At 34.0% G+C, this 22,165-nt stretch overlaps 1 protein-coding gene across 2 annotated transcripts in view; it reads right to left on the reverse strand.

Moving 5' to 3' along the window:
• The window catches only part of Pcdh7 (protocadherin 7), a 423,691-nt gene that overhangs the window by 215,163 nt on the left and 186,363 nt on the right, over positions 1-22,165 (reverse strand). Inside the window, exon 2 of one of the 2 annotated variants that reach the window (XM_090343732.1) lies at positions 16,297-16,489. In XM_090343732.1, coding sequence (XP_090199858.1) covers positions 16,297-16,489 — 193 coding nt within the window. Of the gene's footprint in view, positions 1-16,272; positions 16,490-22,165 lie in introns of both variants that reach the window. The other variant, XM_090343731.1, reaches the window with a different exon arrangement.

The raw sequence follows: 22,165 nt of genomic DNA on the forward strand, positions 1-22,165 counted from the left end.
TTTGAATTTCAAGTCCATGATTATTTCTCTGTGTGTGTATGTGTGTGTGTGTGTGTGTGTGTGTGCATTACTGACTGAGCAATATATTATCTTCCTAAAGTTCATGAATACATTTTAATGTGTCCATCTAAAATATGCATAAATAAGAAGTCAAATCCTATTTAGATGACAAGATAAAATATTTCCCTTTAAAACTGTTTAGGAAGGTATATCAGGTATGAGTAGATAGTTCACAAAGTCCAATCAATAAGTCGACTCGCTAAATGAAGTGTGAAAATTATTAAAATGGATCCTCAAGCTCTTGGGAATCAATGGCAGTAACCTCCATTTAGAAAGAATGTATGTCTGAGCAATAACTCGTAGCATGATTTCTCAAGCTGCTAAAACTAAATGAGCTCAGAGGCAGTCCTCCCTCTCCATGTGGCTGTATTATGTTTTCTGTTCTTTTCCCTACCTAGTGAAGCTATGAGACCTGCCCTAACCACTTCAAAAATGTTCTGCCTCCTTCCTGGGCAGGAAATGAAAGCCTCACCACTAATAGTAAGATATATGTGATAATTACAAAAAAGCAGTGGGGACAGATGGGGACTGAGAGGTGCTTAATGACTGGGTCAATTATTAACAAGCTGTGTATGTCAGCTTCTCAGTAAAAACAGGTATTTTTTTAAATTAACTTTCCTTGAAATATGCATTACCATACTTCCTGCATGTGTATTCCTAAATAAATGTGAGGCTATAGATTCAAATCAAAATGTCAAAATCCTCAGGATACATTGTAATGCTAGAAAAAGAACACCTTTGTTGTTAATTTGAATGGAATCAAACACACTTTAGTAGAGCATTTCTTCTGATTATTAAAAATATTTATTGAGACTAATTACCAGCCATAAGAAAATGTGCAAGTTATTTTGTTTACAGAGTACATATTCCCTTAAAAATTTTTATGCTCATCGTTTCAAGATTCTTTTCCCTTTTGTTTGAATTTATTACTGTATCAAAGACAGCTACTTGCCCTTAAGCAAGTTTAAGCAAGTCTTGTAATTTAGATCATTGGTAGATATAATTAAAATAAATATTCCCTATGGAGGTGGCTAAGAGGAACTTTCGTTACAGTTAAAAACACAGGTGACTGAGACTTTGAAAAGGCATGAAATTTACTTTTCAATTGTAGTTTTTTCAAGTCATGTTATTTAAAAATTGTTTATCCAGCATTTGCAAAGGCTCTGAGATGGACATGAAAATACTTTCCCTATATTTAATCTAAAAAATTAAAGACATAGTTCACACACTGAGCTAAAATAATTTTACTTGCTTTGTAATTATCCATACTCCTGAAAAATATCAATAATTTACACACTTTATGACTGCTTACTTTTCAGGATGTTTTTCATAATTAAAAAGTTAATTGTTGTGTTTTCAAAATCTTTTGGAGTCATGGGACCAGCTCCTTACACAATTCTTCACATTGAGTCAAGAAACTTCCCTACATTGGTATAAGGACTCAATAATGAAGTAAAAAGGAAAAAAAAAGGAAAAAGAAAAATATGGGGAAGAGGGAGAGTGTAAGAGTGCATGTGTTTAAATGAACTATTGGTATAATGCATTTAAAAAGAACAGCACCATAAAGTTTAATTGGTGAATAAAATACTTGGTATTTATTTGTATTCTATTTTTTATTTATTTTTTATTGTAATTAATAAAAGGGTTACATGATATTTGCCAGATAGAAGGTGCATTAATTCACATATATTGATACCCTTTCACATGTCTTGGTCCCCATTACCTTCCCCTCCACCCCCCTTATTTGTATTCTATTTTGATTAAACTACACCTCTCTAAGTGGCTCATGATAAACTCGCCTTTTTTTCTGGAAGGAACATATAAAAACACAAGCATAACATCTGTTAGCCTTTTCTGATTTTTGTGATCTGACTACTCAGCTATCTCACTTAAAATCTGAAGTTTTCAGTACTCATGGCAGAGCCACAAATAAGGCGAGCTCCTGATGAAGAAACAAAATCTTACTTTGTGTAAAGGAACAAAAGCCTAAGCTGTGCTTTGCTAATTCAAACACACACAAAAGGAATTTTCCTGAAAAGCTGGTGAGCCATGAATTCGTGCTTTCCTTAGGCCACAAGCCAACAGCAAGATAAGTTATTTGCAAAAACATAACAACAAAAAAAGCAGGATGGATCGTACTAAAAATAAAACAAAAGTTATTGTTTCTACTTAAATGTGTTTTTTTTTAAATTGAAATAGTTATTATGCCCATAATAAGTATTGCTTGGCTTTGAATATATATATATATATATATATGTGTGTGTGTATATATATAGCTATATTTTCAAATCTAGTATTTGCAGGTATTAATCAAAATTTCCTAATTCTTAGCAGTTCCATTATCTATAAATTTATACAATATGGCCTTCCCCAGATCAATTCAGTAAAGCAAATTACATATTTGTGACATATTTATTTTACCTAAATTTTACCAAATGTTGTTTACCTTTCTTCTATTCTTAGATATTTACTAAGGATGATGTGTCATCATTCCAGTAAACATTTTTGGTGAGAAATTATCCCATTTATCTGGTTTCTTTCTTGCCCTCTTCTCTCTATGGGTGTGAGCAGGAGAGGGAGTGAATAGCTTCTAATTCATTTGTCTCTTACATTAGTGGCACTTTCTGATGACTTGCTCGCTTTACCATCACGTCAGTCCTTTAAGCTTGAATTGCACTGTAATTGGATGTTTTGCATTGTACTCTTAAAATTATCTCAAATACTCCATAAAAGTTGATTTCTACATTTACAAATGTATTTGGCTTAATTAGCAGTTTAAATTGAGATGTGCATAAGTGTTATGAAAGGGTGCTAATTGGCAGATTCTCCACACACTGATATTGGCCATAATCTTTACAAGACTGCCGTTTCTGACCTGCACATTTCAGCGTTGTCTGAGATGCCTTTCAAAAGCTGCTCTCTTACTGGTCTCTAAATGTTCTTTAATAATTATTTGATGAATATCTCTATGAGTTACTGGTTTCCATCATTTACTATTCTGTAGTGATAAATTGAAGAAAATATGTGCAGGCCTTTTACAGACAGAAGCCAATTGGCTGGTAGACGAATGTGACACTGTTACTAGGCTTAGTATCTTCAGAGTTTTTGTTGGAATTGTATGTGTAATAAATGTCAGAACTTATGCACAGCAGATATGCATTCATGTGTTGGTCTACAGATTAACAATAAAAAAACTCAAAAGGGGCCAGTAGGACAAAACATTCTTAGGAGCTTGCTATGGGTGAGAAAAATCATCATATTTTTGACAAATACTAGGAAGTTTAAAAGTCTGATTTTTCTGTGAGATAAAAGTAACTGTAGGACTGAATGAAATTTTTTTGACACTGTATCATACAATGAGTATTGTAAAGGAGTAATTTGGCATAATTTTATGGTTGCTAACTTCTTCAAAACATATTGCCATTTCATGTAGGTAAAGTAATAATTACTATGGCATTGTTTCCACTGCATAAATGAAGAACATTTTTATCTTTAATAATCCAGGTTCCCTTTCTGAAACTATGAGAGATTTTAGAACTAGTTATACAAATCATGTAAGTTTAGTTCTTACAAAACCACATATTGTGACATGTGCTACCAAAGAACAGAATTAAGTTAAATTCAAGGAGTGTGTGTGTGTGTGTGTGTGTGTGTGGTAATGGGGTTTGAATACATGACCCTCTCCTTCCTCAGCTTGCTTGCATGTATGGGACTCTGCTAGGTCTACATTTTCCTGATTACTTGAAAGATGGAGTATCACTAACTTTCCTCCTTATGCTGACGTCGAACCATTACCTTTTGGATACCAGCTTCTTGGGTAACTAGGACTACAAGTGTAAGCTACTGCTTTCTGGCAAGAAGGACTTTTAAAAACTAAAAATTCACAGATCATCTTCTCCTAGAAAGTATCTCAAAGGAAAAGAGACGTTTGATGATCTGAAATGACTCAAGTACAATGACTTTGGTAGAAAAAGGAGTGAATTATTTAATCCCAAAAAGGTCAAAGATAAGGGGAAAAATGTTCATGGAATGACACATTGTAATGGTAAAGGAACTGGCTTATTAAAATGGAGAAATTTTCTTTAAAAATGAAATCTGAGAATCAAACTATGGGACAGTCCTCTAATTCTCCTTCAGAAATGAAATGACTGTTAAGAGATTTCAGAACTTTTCATTAAGGTACAGGAGAATGATGTATTTTGCCCACTATTTCCTAAAACTTAATAGTACCCAAAGCTAAATAATTGTGTCCTAAGTCGTCCTGTACTTTGTCCTCTGAAAAAGATGTGTTGCTTAAGATAAAAAGGAAAAAAAAACCTCATGAGTATCTGTAAACTATGGACACTTGATAGAACTATTTAACAAATAACTCTGTGATCCTGAGAACAGAGATAATTCTCAGATATGATCTACAAGAGAAAGAATGTGATTTCATGCACACACACACAAAAAGATAAATTCAGTCTACTTCTGAAATAGGCCATGATCAGAATTTTAAATGTTCATTATTCTGGAAGAAAGAGATAATCTAATATAGTGAGGGTAACTAGCAGACCCTCTTTAAAATTGAATTCTTAAACTGCTGAAAGCTAGATGCAATTAATTGATCACATGATAAAGGGCAGCCAGCTTCAGGGGGAAACTTTGAGAAATTATGACTCTGCTTCTAGTTACCTGTCAAAGATGACATAGATTTCACAGTGCTTCAACCAAAGCAAAGGACAAGAATAAGGATGGACCTTGCAATATAATTTTATGATTATTCATAAAAATTAAAGATTTTGATCTGTTACAATTATCAAAGAACCATATGTCTGCTGAAATAGTTATTTTTAAATATACAAGACAGTCTGTCACAGTTTGATTGTCAGGCTTTACATATGCAAGGAGCTGTCATATGCAATATTGATGAGTGGTTGGTGAAGGCTTAGGCCATCAAAAGGCAGCTTACAGAATAGACTAGAAGCATGGATGGAAATAGTCTGGTTATACATTAATACTGAAAAATATTCTATAACTGTAAGCTCTCTATACATCACCCCCGACAATAAAATATAATAAAAATATTAAAATATTCTATATGTTTGAGAACAAATATGCAAATTCTTAACAGGTGACCCTAAAGAGAAGAGAAAACATACAATATCAACATACACCAACTCAGAGCAGGACTGTGAAAAGTACTAAGCCTTAATACATCCATTGGATGGAAGAATCTGTTGTTTCCTGTGACCTCCGTCCAAGAGAGATCTGCTTCTTCAGACCTCATCAGGCTATGTGGGTCTGAATTTAAACTCTCCTCTGGAAACATTTTGAGAGGTACAGTGATTTCCCTTGGATCTCCTTAAATGGAAGACACTATTTTGGAGGAGTGGCTGAGACCTTCCTAACTTTTAAATGGGATCATCTTCTGCTCCAAGATTATTGAACTGATATTCCACTTTGACATCAGCCTCTTATAGTGGTCTTTTGAGAATTACTATATTTAGCTCTGCATAATTCTTAAGCACAAATACTTTTTTTTATTTTAAGGATCTAAAATGATAAAGGGTTACATAAAGTATTCAAATAACATTTATTTAGTCCTTTGTCAAGGAGGGCAGGGTGATTCTCTTGGGATGCACCGATTTTAAATACATTATTCATACTTCTCCAGTACTATGGAGAATGTCTATATCAAGCCAGAAAAAGAAAAAGAAAAAGAAAGAGGGGGGAAGATTGATGGAAGGAAGGAAGGAAAAAAGGAAGCAAGGAAGGAAAGAAGGAAGGAAGGAAGGAAGGAAGGAAGGAAGGAAGGAAGGAAGAAAAGAGTTCTAGAAATGTATGATGGCAGAATCATATGAATTGCATTTTAAATTTAAAAATCACCACAAAGCAATTCAGTAGAATATCTTGGAAAAATTATCAATGTACTTTTTATTCATATATCTTATTAAGCAAAAATAAACAGAGAGAAAAAAAATTATATGGCACTGATAGTTGTATTCGTTTAGATTAAAAAGATGAAGCCAGATGGGTGGCTTGTGACTGTAATCCTAACTACTCAAGAGGCTGAGATCCAAGTATAACAATTTGAAGCCAATTCTAGCAGGAAGTCTATGAGACTCTTTTCTCCAATGAACCATCTAAAACCTGAAAGTAGAGCTGTGGTTTGGAGTGGTAGAGTACTAGCCTTACCCAAAAAATTCACAGACAGTGGCCAGGTCATGAGTTCAAGCCCTATGAGTGACCAAAACAAAAAAGTAAGCATTTAAAAATTGACAGCCTCCTGGCAAGGTGCTGTTAGGCCATCTTTGTACATAATATATTTGGAGGTATTTCTGCCCTTCAATGATGTACTAACTGTAGCAGGTACCTATGACATTTCATTTTTTTTTTTTTTGCCAGTCCTGGGCTTGAGCTCAGGGCCTGAGCACTGTCCTTGGACTTTCTCAAGGCTAGAGCTCTACCACCATTTCCGGCTTTTTTTTCTATGTATGTGGTACCGAGGAATCAAACCTGGGTCTTCGTGCATGCTAGGCAAGCACTCTACCACTAGGCCAAACTCCCGGCCCTACCTATGACATTTCAATTCTGTGGTACTATGCACCTATCACATAGACTAGAATTAAATAGTCTTCACACTACAGAATTCAAATCAATTTCTCATCTAAATTCCGTTTCCTTTCCTTTCTTTCATGAAGCACATCTATGTAAATTATTCATAACAATAGATAGGATTATTGTAATGTAAAAGGTCTTCAAAATCACAAAATAAACATTTTAGTAGTGACCAACACAAGGACCACAATTCTTAAGCATGACTTCTATGTTCTTAGCCAGATATTCTTTCAGTTTCAAGTAGGTGATTAAATTAATGCCACAAAAATATAAAAGTCACATTAAAGGACAAATCTAATTTAGAAAATGACTGTTACATTGTTCAAAGAAAGAAAGTGAAACCTATTGCATAGAAATTTCAAACTGCATTACTTTGAGAAAAACATGAAAAACGGAAAGAAAAAAAATCCAGCAAGCATAAGATGAAGTTCCGTGACATAAATGCATTAAGACTTACGTCCAAGAAGGCAAGCAACCCTTACATATGTTTGGGATAACCCTATCACATTGGACTTAGTGCTCTGAGAAATTCTCATGTATATTCTCAAGCAGTACTCCTTGGTCCCAGTTTCCTCTGTTATCCCTGTTCCATTGAGTCTGTATCTGCAACATTGGCCCCTATTTAGTACTTATAATAAAATTCACCATTTAAACTTTTGGATACTAATGTATGGATAGGTTATTCCAGATGTAATGTTCAGGGATTAGTAAAAATAGCTCCAATCTAAGTAAGTATGCAGTGCAAAGAAATAAGAGAAATATGAAAAGACAAAGTAGCTTGCATCTGAGTTTCCTAGATCACTTCACTAATCAAGAAAAAATACCCTTTCCTTTGTCTACTTCCTTATCCCAATCCCCAAAGCACAGGATATTTCATAACTACTGTTTCTTTAATTCTCACTTTCCCATTTAGTTTGCCACATCTTGTTGACTGATTTGATTATTACCACTTTGAAATGTATTTCTCAGTCGCCTTCAAGAAAATTTTCTTTTCCATGCTCTTTATATTCATCTCTTTTTGACTGCCATTTATTTGAGCGATGGTCTCATTTATTCCCAGGAGTTCACCATTCCCACTGTGCTAATGGTTCATACAGTTATAGTTGTCCTACTTCTCTGTACTTTCAGCATTCAGACCTACATTCCAAACTTATCACTAGCAATTTGCAAAGCTGTCTAAAATCTGACATGTCTTAACCACACCTATTTTTCTGCAAATGCATCGTTCGTTCTGTCCCCCTTCCTTCACCACAGTTCCCATCTTTTCAAGTCACTATCTTTGGGTATCATTCATAATTCCCCTAACTACTCGGGCTTCTGCTTACCACATCTCTACTTACTGGTCTTTCAGGGTTTGATTCCCTATGTGATGTCCCTGTCTGGTTTTTGTACCACTTCATCTTTCCATCTGGTTCCTCTCATGCCTTAACTTCAAATATCTCCTTCTGTCCATGTTACTTTCATTACCACATTTACCTTCGAATCTTTCATGGAAATTTTCCCAGCAAATGGTTATTTAATTGAATCCAATGTAATGGCATTGACACTCCACATTCCGTATGCACTGTATGAAATGTCAGCTATAACTTCTGTGACCTTTTGCTATGAATGCTGGGTTGGTGAGACGTGGCCTCACATTAACCAGGAACAATGTGCACAATTCAGCCTAGGGACTGTGGTTCAATGGAATGCGACCACAGAACAGCACAGGAGGGGAGGATCAGCCATGGGTCTCCTAGTGACGTCATGGGCATGCGTGGTGCACAAAGCATCCCAGATAGGAAAACCACAGAGTACACATTTGCAAATACAGATGAGTAAATTTAGAAGAATTTTAAACAGTGGGATGCGATTCTATCATATGTGTATTGCTAGAACATTTTATAAAAGTTCATATGGACATCATCTGGATATGTCAAATAATAAAAGAAAAAAACCAAGTGTCCTTTAACTGGTGCACATCTGTTTCAGAGGAACATTTAAATGTGTGTGTTTTCAGTATTTCTTCCCATTCTTGTGATAAACATACTCTCAGACCAGTACTGAAAAGAGAAATAATACTAATAATAATGATAAGAAGAAGAATTCATGGCGAAAAATCTTCCTATATTCAGTAAGCAAAATTGACCAGAAACAAGATTTCAAAACAAAGCAACTTAGGTTCTATTCTTCAAATGCAAATAGGATTGGAAGGGAGATCAACATCCATCAGCCTGACTTAAAAGGGCAATTATTAAAATGAAAACAAAATATAAATAAAATTGGATTAAAGATAAAGTCACTAATAACAGAAAATAAATAATAAAATATGAACATAAATAATAAAAATAAATTAAGATAGGAATGTGACATAAAGACAAAAATATCCACTAAATTTATTTGGAAGAATAATTATGAATATAATTTTCAACCACAAGTAAATCTTTTCTTAAAAAAAGTCAATATAATATTATATGATCTAATGCATTCTATTAATCTGTTTAAATTTATTAATAGAATTTATCTTGCAAAAAATAGGAATAACTTTAAAAGATTATTTACAGGCTCCTTAATAAATTGAAAGCATTATTGAAAGCATATATATTGTCAATGATTATTCATGCTCATAAACAAGAAAAGAGACATATAGTTGGCCTGTTTAATTGGTTCCATTTGAATTAAGCTTCTGCTGTCAATTATATTACTGCCAAGATTTAGAGGGTTATTTTTTACATGATAATGATAACTTGATTAGAAAAATACAACTCAAATAATTCAATTCTGATTTAATATGAAGCCTTCAAACCCATTTGATAATTATTTTTACACTAGATCTAACATGGGTATATAGAGAAAATAAGAGGTAAATATTATTTCAAGAGTTTTTTTTTCCATCTCAAAGATTTAACTTATGAAATAAAAATGTTTTGTGAATGTATTGATAATTGGTTACCTGTGCAATATTTCTTTCTTTTCTCTGTGCCTTGAACTTCTCTGATGAGTTTTCTACTTTCTGCATATATCTAATTTATAACAATCAAGGCTATATCCCTTGGACATAAGGGCTTTCATTTTGAAGGCAAAGATTGTTTTTTGCAATTTTCTTATACTTTTTCAGTAAAGCCTTGGTCATATATTATTTTCAACACTTTAAATCAAAATGAATAGCCTCATCTTTGTAAGCATATGATCACCCTATGAGACAAGAGACACAAAAGATATTATTCTGCTTTGCCACATTCAAGGAGAAATGCTTTGCTTACAAACAGATTTGTATCTGAAGGAGAAGATGTAACAATGGAAAATATTTTGCCCTAGAAGAAGAATTTTGAGATGAATAGATTTCTCAGTAAGTGAATTAGCCCAGAGGTTAAGAGTGCTAAATACACTTCCACAGACAGGCTTCAGTTTCCACACCAGAAAAGATGCTTGAGAATATCCTCAAATGTCACACATTTCAAGATTTTATGCATAATTCTGATGAAGGCAACCACAGGAAGCAGTAGATATAATTTATAGGAGAAAAACAGCAAGAAAGACTGAGACAGTACCTTAAACACAACCAAATGCATCACCTACCAGTACAATAAAAATTCAAGGTAACCCAATCCTTGAGCCTGGAAGCCTCACTGACTGAGCTCCAATGTCACTTTGAGATTTGATGGGAGATCCTTTCTTAAATGTCATATGAGCTCAAGAGACTGTGTAGTTTTAAAGGAACAAATTCAAATGAACAAATTAAATACAAAAAGAGTAATATGCCACACATTTTATCTTTATTAATTATTAATACTAAGATTAGAAAAGAAAGGACAGAGTCTGTTTAGCATATTAATTAGTCTTTCCCCCCACTATTTTTCTCTGTTAAAGTGAACGTTTGAAGCAATTCAAAGGGAAATGCGTATCAGTAGAATATTATGTGCAAATGGAAACTGAATATAAAATATGAAAATACAAAGATGGATCAATAAGATGGATAGGAATAGAAAGATGAGAAGGAGGAGGGGGAGTAGGAAGAGGAGGAGGAGCAAGAGGAAGAAAAGGAAGAGGAGGAGAAGAAAGAAGGTAAGACCAGATTCCAAGTTCAGTGACTTAAGTCTCATTTTAGCTAAATGAGATGCAGACATCTGGAGGAATGATTTTGAGGCCAGACTGTGGGAAGAAAAAGCTCACAAAACTCCATTTCATCAAATACAGGCACACATTTTCTCATCTCATGTATATTGGTAAGCACAAATAGGGGCATCATGGCATTGATTGACCAGGGCATTTTTGAGACCACCTCAAAAACAAATCAACAACAACAACAACAAACCTATACAGGCAGGCAGAGTGGCTCAATAGAACACCTGCATAGAAAGCACAAGATCCTGATTAAAATCCCTTGGGGTCAAGGGGTGGCCTCCTGACATTCAGTAATAAATAGTCCAAAGAACTGGGTCAATTTGATACCATCAGACAGGAAATTTTCTTCCATTCATTTTAGAGATACTTATCTCCAGACAAGCAAACAAAAAGCCTACTTAAAGTCAGTAATAATTACACTTTTATCTGAGTGATTTTTAAAATCACAGTAAAAAAATTTTAACAAGTATACAGTAGCTGTATATGAATTAGTACATGATTTTCATAGAGGTTCTTCCCCAATGTTGTGATTTATTACTAAAGAATATAGGACTAACATTACTCAGAAAAATCATGCTTTTAATAAAAGATGAAACTAGGATCCAAATTGATGTCATTAGACTTCAAAAGTGGTTTTTAAACCACTGGATTCCACCCACAACAGCACCAGTTCTCTAGAATAATAGCTTCTTAGTGTCTGTTAGATAGTTCAGGTCCTTTCCACTGCAAAAGTGGTAAGCAAGTATACCTGGACAAGTCCTGGCTTACAGACAGCCATGTCACACTAGGGCCCTCAAGAGCTGATGACATGTAGATTTCTTAGGGACACTATAATACAAATAATAGAAAAATAGAAATAATGGCTTCAGGGAGAGAGAGATTAAGAATGGTGAAAATGAATCTTTAACAAGGTATGTTAGTTTGTTCCTTATCCAGAAAAAAAGACAGTGTTAGATGTTTATGACAGGTAATGCTTATCATACACACAAGTATATGAAGATCATGGGGAAAATGGAATAGCTAGCCTATTTTATAATCCAGTCTACATGAAACAGCACAAGTTAACACCAAGGTGTTAACTGAAGATGTGTTTGCTGAGAATTGGATATGTGAGAGAAAGGAAAACCACGAGGGGGCAATGATAATGTCTTTACTCTCCAGTCTCATTACTTTTGGCCATATAAAAATGGTAACTTATTCCCAATGAATCCTCCTGTGCTTCTGAATACACTATTAAAAGTTCACACAAGAAATGTGTTCAGTGTTTCTGTACCATGTTTTACTCATCAAGAACAAGGCCATCTAAGTGCTATTTAAAACATGTGGAATGATGAAATAAGGCAGAAAGAAAGAATAAGATAATGAAACCTGCCTTATATAAGTTTGAAAATGGTTTAGAAATTCAGAGTTCAAAAAATCCATGTATCAAAGTCGGATGTGTCTTTAAATACCTGAGAAAACCAAGATGCGTAAAATTAATTACAATTTTAGAGTGACCATATTTGAAATATTTACTTTTTATAGCTTGCATTATGGATCATCTGTTGTTTTCTTGTTTAAATTTACTTCTGTAATATATTATTTGTTAAAGTTTACCAAGAAAAAGCATATTATATTCTACTTCTCTGTATTCTAATCTGATATATCTTTCTTTTGTCAAAGATGAAAGCAAATATTCATATTCCATAGTAACTGTATTAACCACAGTTAATGTCTACAAAGGGGGCTGTAGCTGGGACTAGATCATATCTCCAGATGGAGATATATCACCTATAGCATGATATGAAGAAGTTCCAAAACTGTCCCCACACTCCCACATATCCACTCACCTGGCCAGAAAAGACAACCCTGACTCAGTCCATTTTTTTTAATTTATGTAAGAGATGCATTGTCTAGTATTAGAATGTACAGATGTGGTGTGGGTTGAGAACAAGAAATTAAAATTACTATTGGCCTGCCCACGTTAAAAGAGTCATCTCAGTAAGAGACATCAAGGCCTTTCTGTTCATCAAGAGGGGAAAAAACATAACAGAAAAAAAAAACGATATGAGAGGAAAGGCACCATTTGTAATAGCAGGGTAAGTCTTCTGAGTGAATTTTATTGTCTAAGAAATGATGAGAAGAAAACACAGACAAAAAAAATTGTAACCTGCCTACTGCTGATGGCAAAATTTCTATCAGAGGCCAAAGTGTAGGGTGTTCTGTATTTAGGCATATTAAACATTGCCTGTAATCAAGTCATATAAGGGCGGAAAAAGAGGAACTGCCTTTGCAATATAGCTCAGAAAGGGGTTTTGAAATAATACATAGACTAGAGCATGGAGACAGAGGTAGAGACAATTATAATATGCCAAACGAGAAAGGATATCAATGTTTGTGAAGTTATGCACCTTCTATCTGGTGAATATAATGTACCCCTTCTATTAATCACAACAAAAATTTAAAAAATTAAAAAAAAAACGTTAAATACCACTCTAAGGGGAAAGACGATTGTATTAGCAAGATAAGGGGGAGCGCTGCATAGTGGATGTTTGTCCCTATTGCAGTGATGATTTTAAGCCTCACATTTGTTTTTACTTGAATTATCAATTACCAACTATTTGATCTTCTTATTATCAAATCTATGCAGATAACAATTAATAGGACACAGAGAAATAGATCAGTGCTATTTCTCATGAACAAATATGTAATTCACAAGATTTGTTTTTTTCAAAATGTGTTAAGTAGTAAAATTCTAACTATCAATATCAAAAGTCCCAGTGGGTTCCAATGCCAGATTGTAAGATATTGTGTTTATTCTTAACTTAAATTCCTTTTCCTCAAAGAATAATAGAAGAACACTATTTCTCATAGAGACTAATAAGGGCTGAAATATGAAGGGAAGCCTGGAAAGAGAATTAACCTGCAGGTAGGCCTTATTAATGGCATAATCTTTATCCTAGATTACATCAAATAAAAAAGTGGGCTAAGTTTAAGATGATTTTACTGTACACTTGTTTAAATTTCATTTTTAATGCTTCTTTTAAAAAGATATTCATGACGACTTACTTTTTTTTCATCATTACATATACTAAATTATCCCTGGTTTGTATCGTGGAGTTGGAATATTTTCTTCTGTTGCTTTGTGGAGTATCTTCTAAAATTTTACAATGTAAGTTAATGCCAAAATAGTGATAACTGTATTATCTCATATACAGGTTAAGATCCAAGTAAAATATTTGAGGTAATTGTGATTATAACAGCATCCAAAATGGTATTTTCAAGGAAAATTTGAATAAAAAATCCAACACAAACTTTAAAATCTAACCAACCATAACACTGCAGATTACCTGGAGTCCAGTTAAGGATGACAAATGAATCCTTGACAGGTTTCAATTCCAATTCTATTTGTTAGAATAGCCCATTAGTACTGAAGATGAAATGGCCAGAATTTAAGCAATATCAAAGCATTTTATGATTATATGAGTAGTGTGAAAACTGTTACTCAACTGTCAACTGCTGCAGGTTGATCACTCATAGTGCATCACCTCTCTATCTGTTATTATCTATATGTCATGATGGACATCAACCACAGCTAGCAGATGATATGAACTCTGTATTTCAAGTGTCAGTCACATACAAAATCAGGGAAATCAGTTACTACTACTGCTATAGTTTTTGCTGTCCACAGATCTTAATATTAAAATAAGAGCTAAAAGCCTTTGGAGATGTATGTTTTTCAGTAAAAGTTATGCTCTATTTAAGTGCACATCTGTTCAATCTTCCATAATATGGATTGTTTCTTGAAAAGTAAATGATATATACTTGACATTTATCATTATCCTTAGTTATTCTTCATGTCATGCTTATTTTAAAGGTGTGGAAAACCCTTAAAGTTACAAAATAGAAAATAAAATTTAAACTGTGTTTACAATGCCAGTGATACAAAGACATTGGTATTTGTATAACTGACATCCGAAAAACAAAAAACTTAATTGAATATTATGTTGTGTTCAGTAAAAATAATTATTTTTTAAAACAAAAATATCACATTTAAAAGGCAATCTCAGATTTACTAATACTCCTAAATTAAATTAACCTTACCTTACTACATAAGCAAATATATAGTTTTAATTTTTAATTTTAACTTTATTCAGAATTTTGAATATATTTGCCTTAATATATAATCATCAGCTGTTCAATGCATACAAAATTATAATTGTTTTTTAATTATTGACAAAATAGATTTTAAAATTTGGATCAAACTCCAATCCACATAAACACACCACCACCATACACACAGATAAGCATGCCTGGATAGCCATAAGGCAAAATGCCATTAAATTCTGGATAATGAATCAAGAGGGGTATCAATCATAAGACCCAGGTATCATAACTGTTCACTTGATGATAATGTAAATAAATAATTATTTTGTATGATTTAGTTTAACATGTTTGCCTAGGATATTTATGATACATCCATTATTATATTTTGGTATGGGCAAACTTCTACCAAAAAGTGTCTTTTCCTGCATATCATCATATATAATAGAATGTCCTATTCCTTAGAAAGCAGAGATGATGAAATACATACATTTTGGTTCAGGTTTTTACTAAGGAATATAATGGATGCAATTCTTCTGCGTTCATATATATATACATAGATAACTGTGTCTCTTTTTATATTTACTACTAGTGAGATTAGGAGAAAATTTATCTTTCCATTGTTTAAAATAAACACATTTCTCAAACATTTACTTATTTAAAGATCTCAGAATTAAGAGTACTGACCGAACTTTGGGAATACGAAAAATTTTGCAAGCACTATTTGCAACATAATTTTAAGACTTAAATTATTATGTATATTAAGCACATTTTGAGAAGAGCCTCATGATAGAGAAAGTATATGAAGAATTATGTTTTATTTTCTATCCTTCCTTTTGCACAAAAATGAGAAAACTTTAGACTTAAATAAGAGAAGGGCTGCATCTGCATTTAACATATGTTATGGAGCTCAAGAGTTCTGTTCTCTGACTGTTTCACTAACATTCAGAAAGACTGGTTTACAAATACTTTTTGAATATCCAGGAAAAGAAAAAGTGAAGCAAGTTGTATTTACAGTCCTTTCCTTTTACTAAGCTGGACAGTAGCAATTGAAGAAATAGTTGCATGACAAAAATGAATGGAAGAAAACAGTCAAACAAGATCTTTCCCAGCGGCTATTGTGTAGCAGTTGTGTACTAATTTAGTAATTCTTTTTTTTTTCTCTATTGCAGGCATTACTCTCATTTATTCGCAAGTGCATTTATTTCTATCAGCCTATTTTTAAGTGATGGTGCAATTTTGGTTAATTTTATCTGAATTGTTATGTTTATTCGTGGTTTCTACATTTTAGCCAATATTTAGCATTTCAAGTAGAATTGGTTTGATGTCAGCTATTTTATTTTGATTTTAGACTGACCTTCGCAAGCCTAGTGTCTCACGGCTCACTAGCGTGATTATGTGTGTGGATGTTGTGTTTGCCCCTACCATTTTCCATATGCTCTGCCTCACCAACACTGCCATCCGGCGTGGTCCTTTCATAGTTGTCCTCTGGGAGTGGAAGGGCACCCAGTCTTGGCCCTGATGAACTCTTACTGCTTGGTGTTTCGGACTCCTCCAGCCCGCTGTCATAGCAACTCTGCAGTGACCCTTGATGTGGGTCCTGAGGCTGACTCACAACAGAAAACGTCACTCTACGAAAAGGCTGTAAAAGAAAAGATTCTGAATGTCACTAGAATGTAAGATTGTAAACGATCTCATTTTTTTAAACAAAAAAAAAAACACAATTCACATACATTAATGTTTACTTTAAGAAAACTACTGCATTACGAAATGGTTAGACATGTTGAAATCTCTGGAAAACTAAATACGCTTGAACACGATGCTCGAACAAGAGCTTTCTGTTGGAAAATGGGATGTTCCCTTTCTGAACAGTCATTTCACCAAAACATGCATCTAAGTCTGAAATGCTACTTCCACATATTCAACTTTTTACTATTTATGATACCTTATGCTTTTCACAAATTAAGCTTCATAATAAAAATGGTCAGTGATTGAGGAAGGCAATAAATATTGAACTCATTATTTTAAAAGGGAAACCATTGAAAAAGGGTTCTTTCAAATTAAACAACACATTAAAATAAAATCTACATGACAGTAATCTTTAAAACTGCGACCACTGTCACTTGATTTAACTATTAGAATTAAACCTAAAAAGTAAGAAAGTGGATACGAACATATTCGTATTTCACCCCTAAAACATAGTATCTGTCTGAAAGGGTAAAATAAATGGATGTTTCTTTAATTGACAAATGGGAAAAATGTTTAATTGATGACTAATTTCTCATTCAAAAACAATGAACTCATGTGCAGCTTTTATTTTGTACTCTCAAAATACAGCAAACAGTCACTAGTGGATTAAACCTTTAATTATAGCTTCTCAGTAGTTTAAGATCTGGAAAGATCATGGTTCAAAGCCAACCTTGGGCAGAAAAGTTTGTTAGCCTCTATTAGCAAAATAATAAAACCTATGGCTGAAAGTGTGGCTCATAGGTTAGAGTGACAGCCTATCAAGTGTGTGAGGCCCTGAAGTCAAACTAGAATGCAACAAAAGAAGTAAATAAACAACAGCAAAGTACTAAGTGGAACTCATTATTTGTTACCATATTGACATTATTAGTTCGAGTAAATATTGACTGGGTAAAATATGTACAGATTACATTAACTACATAACAAAATTATAGAAATTCAGGCTTGTTCAGAAAATAATGAACACAATAAAATAACAGTGCTATGTACAAACAATAATTTGTAAAAGTGTCTGGTAATGTCTATTGAGCTTTCCATGGAAAATAGTTTGATATATTAAGTACTGATATGAATTGGCAAATATGTGCTGTAACTTATATATACATAAGCTGTAACTTATGTTGGTCCTTCCCACTAAAGAAGTTTAAAATCAATGTTACCAAGAAACACTGTAAACAATCTTTTCTTTTGTACTTTTATACCCTGGAGATTAGTGGTGAAACCATTAGTCATAACCAAAGCCAATAAAAATGTTGAAGTATAAAGATTATATGCATGTGTTAGGTAATTCATAGGAAAGTTAAGAATAATTGTGGTTTTTCATATATATATATGAAATATATATATGTATACATATATATATATATTAGTTTTGCTGAAGACAAACACATGCCTCCACAAATCTTCCCGTTATTTTTCTTTAGGTAGTAGATGATCAGAAGACATGAAATAAAAACACTCCACATTATTGGTTAGTCCCCAGTGTACTTATCTGAAGTATATACAAAATCTTTACAAGTCCTCTTTTATCCTAGTTCAAAATCAAGCTATTAAAAGGTGACTTTGAATGCGTGCTGGAGTGGGGAGGATAGGTCTTCCTGTTCCCTTTCTGATGGTATTTCAATGAACTGAGAGAGTGGTATTGGAAAAGTAATAAAGTATTTATGGTATGAAGAGCACACAGCACAAGCCAAAATTTACCATCAATGTACGATCACTCTGTGCTTATTTCAGCAATGATTTCATATTTGTTTTTGTAGTATGAATATAATATACTGTACATCCAATTAAATACAGCAATCAGTTTGCCAGGTGTGGTGCTATACCACTGTGTTTCCAGTACTGAGGAGCATTGGGAGTTATGGGACATTTCTGAGACACATTGAGTTTCTGTCTTGAAAAATGAAAGAAAAAAGGAAGAATGAGAAGGAAGATAGGCAGGAAGGCAGGAAGGCAGGCAGGAAAGGAAGGAAGGAAGGAAGGGAGGGAGGGAGGGAGGGAGGGAGGGAGGTGGGAGGGAGGGAGGGAGAGAGGGAAGGAAGGGTAGGGAAGGGAGGGGAAGGGAAGGGAAGGAGGGAGGAGATAAATCAATTCATATTTATCATGTTTTATCTATTATATGCACATTTTGCCCTTCCCACCCCCCATTTGGCAACTCCAGATCAATGTTAACTCTCCGTGTGGTTGATGTCTTTGGTGTCTTCATGGAAATGAGATCACTCAAACTCTCTTAAAGCCACATTGTTCTGTCTATGAAAGATACTCAGCAAGTACTACTGAACAATGGAATTTTAATGATAATGGTGAATTCAGGCAGGGATCCAAAGACCAGATCAAAGGATACAGATAGAAAGATATGCGGCATAATGAAAACCACCAAATGCTGTTTATGAAAGTGAGGAAGACGGAACAAAGGAATGGGAATATGAATATGGGAGTGAATTTGCTCAAAGTATACTGTGTACATGTCTGGAAATACAACAGTGAAAGCCCTTCATATTAAAAGTGTATGTCAATTTGAAAACAAAATGATGAAAACAGAAAATTCATAGCAATGGATTAAAAGTAAGTATAACAAAGGAGAATGAAATATTTTTAATTCTGTTTTAATGACATCCAAATGTTTTAGGATCACAAAAGAGAAAAGCTCAGAGCGAACACAGAAATGCAGGAATATATCAACATTATGAGAAGAACAGCTAAATAGAAAATTATGAGAAACTTTGCTTCATTTTGATATAAAGACTGAATGCAGGGTGACATTTGGGTGAGGGTGGTAACTCAAAATGTGTGCTTAAATGCTTCTTCCAGCAAAAGTCATGACAAAGTAATAAAGAAGCAGACTATAAACTAGAATTTTAATGAAAGTGCCAAAGAAAAAATGATCTTTTTTTTTTCTGAGACAAATTACATAGCTTTTTATTTTGGGCTATCTGATGGAAGAGTATTTATTTTCTTTAAAAAAAAGTCTAAAAAGTCTTAGAAATAATAAACTTTATAAATTAAAAAGAGAATATAAAATGATCATTTTTTATAGAAGATTATACGGTCACCACTATGAACTCAGGCTTTTTATTTTGTTGACTTCTCGTGCTTTTATATTTGTGCATACTTTAATTAACCTAAAGTATTTTAGAATTCTAACATCAATTTATTTAGAGGTACTGAAAATCTTTGAGTCTTCATTTTTTTTTTTTTTGCTTAAACCATCTCTACAATGGCAAGCACCAATGGCTCATATCTATAATTCTATCTACTCAGGAAGCTGAGATCTGAAGGTAATAATTCAAAGCCAGCTTGGAATGGAAAGTTCATGAAACTCTATTTCCAAAATAATGAGAGATAAAACACTAAAAAGCTAGGATTGGAACTGTGGCTCACGCGGCGATACTCTAGACTTGAGTAAACTAGAAAGCTTTTAGTTCAATGCCCAGCACCAGCACAAAAATAAATTAAAAGTTCGACTTACACACTGGGCGTGGTGGCTCATGTCTAATGCTAGCTACACAGGAGGCTGAGATCTGAGGATCAAGGTTCAAAGCCAGCCCAACAAAAAAGGACCTGAGATTCTTATCTCCAGTTAAGCACTAGAAAACGGGAAGTGGGGCTTGGCTCAAGGGTAGGGCAATAGCCTTGAGCTGCAGAGCTCAGGGATAAAGCCCAGGCCCAGAGTTCAAGCCCCATCACACACACACACACACACACACACACACACACACACACACACAAATAGTTCCACTTAGTGAAATATTGGATGAATTAAACCTGATTCTCAAGAACAACTGAAATAAACTTAAGCAATCGAGATCATCATTGATCATTTTTCTACGCCTGATAATATGCCAATATAATTCTACAATGCAATATTGTATTGTGTTGGGATACAATGAAGTAAACTTGTTCTAAGTTTGCCAAAGACAACCACTGAATTGTCACCTTGAATTTCCTCCCATATTATTAATATATGTTGATTCAAAAAAATAAAATTAACCCAAAATGTCAATAGCTATCCTTAGGGGGGAAAAAATGAGCTGGGTGTGGTGGGCATTGTGGCTCAAACCTGTAATCCTAGCTATTCAGGAGGCTGAGATCTGAGTATCGCCATTCAAAACCAGCCAAAGTACTACAATCAGTGAGACTTATCTCCAATTTACCGTCAAAAAACCGGAAGTGGCACTGTAGTTCCATGGGTAGGGCGGTAGCCTTGAGCTAAAGAGCTCAGGGACACTGCCAAGGCCCAGAATTCAAGTCCCATGACTGACAAAAATTAAAACAATGAATCAACACTCAAGGCATGACCTTGAATGCTACCCAGTTAATGAAGAAGCACAATGATAAAGAGAATCCTATTGTCCGGGGAAACGTGTGTATATGGATCAAAGGAAAGAAGCCGGACCAATAGGTCAACTAGTTCCCTCAGTGCCAACTACTGTTTCCAAGGAGAGATGCTAGATTGATGCAAAATTCTACCTAGAGACTTTTTTAAAAAAAATGCATGAGTATGCTTTCTTCCTTTACTTTCTGGCCCTGAAAATGTAAAATGATCTATGTAAAACAAGAAAGAAAAAAAAAAAAAAAAAAAACAAGGATCACATAGGAATTGGTCTCCCATACCTATGAAAGAAGAGGACCTACTAGAGCTTTAAACAAACCATGCAAGAAAATCTCAAACTATTCTTACCATTATGGTAGGGGATGTGAGAATTGTAAATAAACCAAGACCTTTATTTAAGTGAATGAATGATCAATTGAAAAAGACAAGGTCAATATGGTGAGTTAAAAACTCATGACAAGAGAAAAGAAAGGAAAAAGTTTGAGGGAAGACAAATAATTAAACTCTGTAGTGGTATTTACCTAGAGGAGTAGCTGAGAGATAGTGACTATTGTAAGAAAGTACGATGACATAATGCCTTTAAAGGAAATCTGACTAACTGGATTCAGCCATTAATTCATGTACTTCCCATTAGTTCTTAAATTTGGACACTATATTTCAAGGTTTAAACAATAATTCTATATTTTGCAGAAACCTGAAGCCTCATAGGACTATGAAAACAGACAAAATATAACATGCAATGAAAAGTCCAGTAAGATAGAGAATACAAAGGATTCTGTTAAATCTGAATCAGGAAATTTAAGTCAGGAATTGCAAAAGTTCAGGGATTGAGACCTCTAAAAGAAGTCTGATAGACAATATTTACATTCAAGGTTCCCAATTCTCATTATAAAATTAAGAATGATTTAATGTTTGTAAGCCAATCAGGTGCCACTAGCTCACATCTGTAATTCTAGCAACTAAGGAGGCTGAGATCTGAGGACTGAGGTTCAAAGCCAGCTCAGGCAGGAAAGTCTTTGAGACTCCAAAAGGCCAGTAGTAAAGCTGTGCACTCAAGTGGTAAAAGACTTAACTTGAGCACAAGAGCTCAGGGATAGTGATTAGACTTTGAGTTCAAGTCCTAGGACTGTCTACATACTCCTCTAAAAACAACTTTTGCAAACCAAGGGCTAAAACCATTGCCAAAAAGAAAGAAACACTAATATGATGGCAAGAATCAGTCATTAGAAAGTATGCTGA

This window comes from Megascapheus bottae, chromosome 13 (genome assembly GCF_031878675.1).
Source record: "Megascapheus bottae isolate mThoBot1 chromosome 13, mThoBot2.hap1, whole genome shotgun sequence".
Taxonomy (NCBI): domain Eukaryota; kingdom Metazoa; phylum Chordata; class Mammalia; order Rodentia; family Geomyidae; genus Megascapheus; species Megascapheus bottae.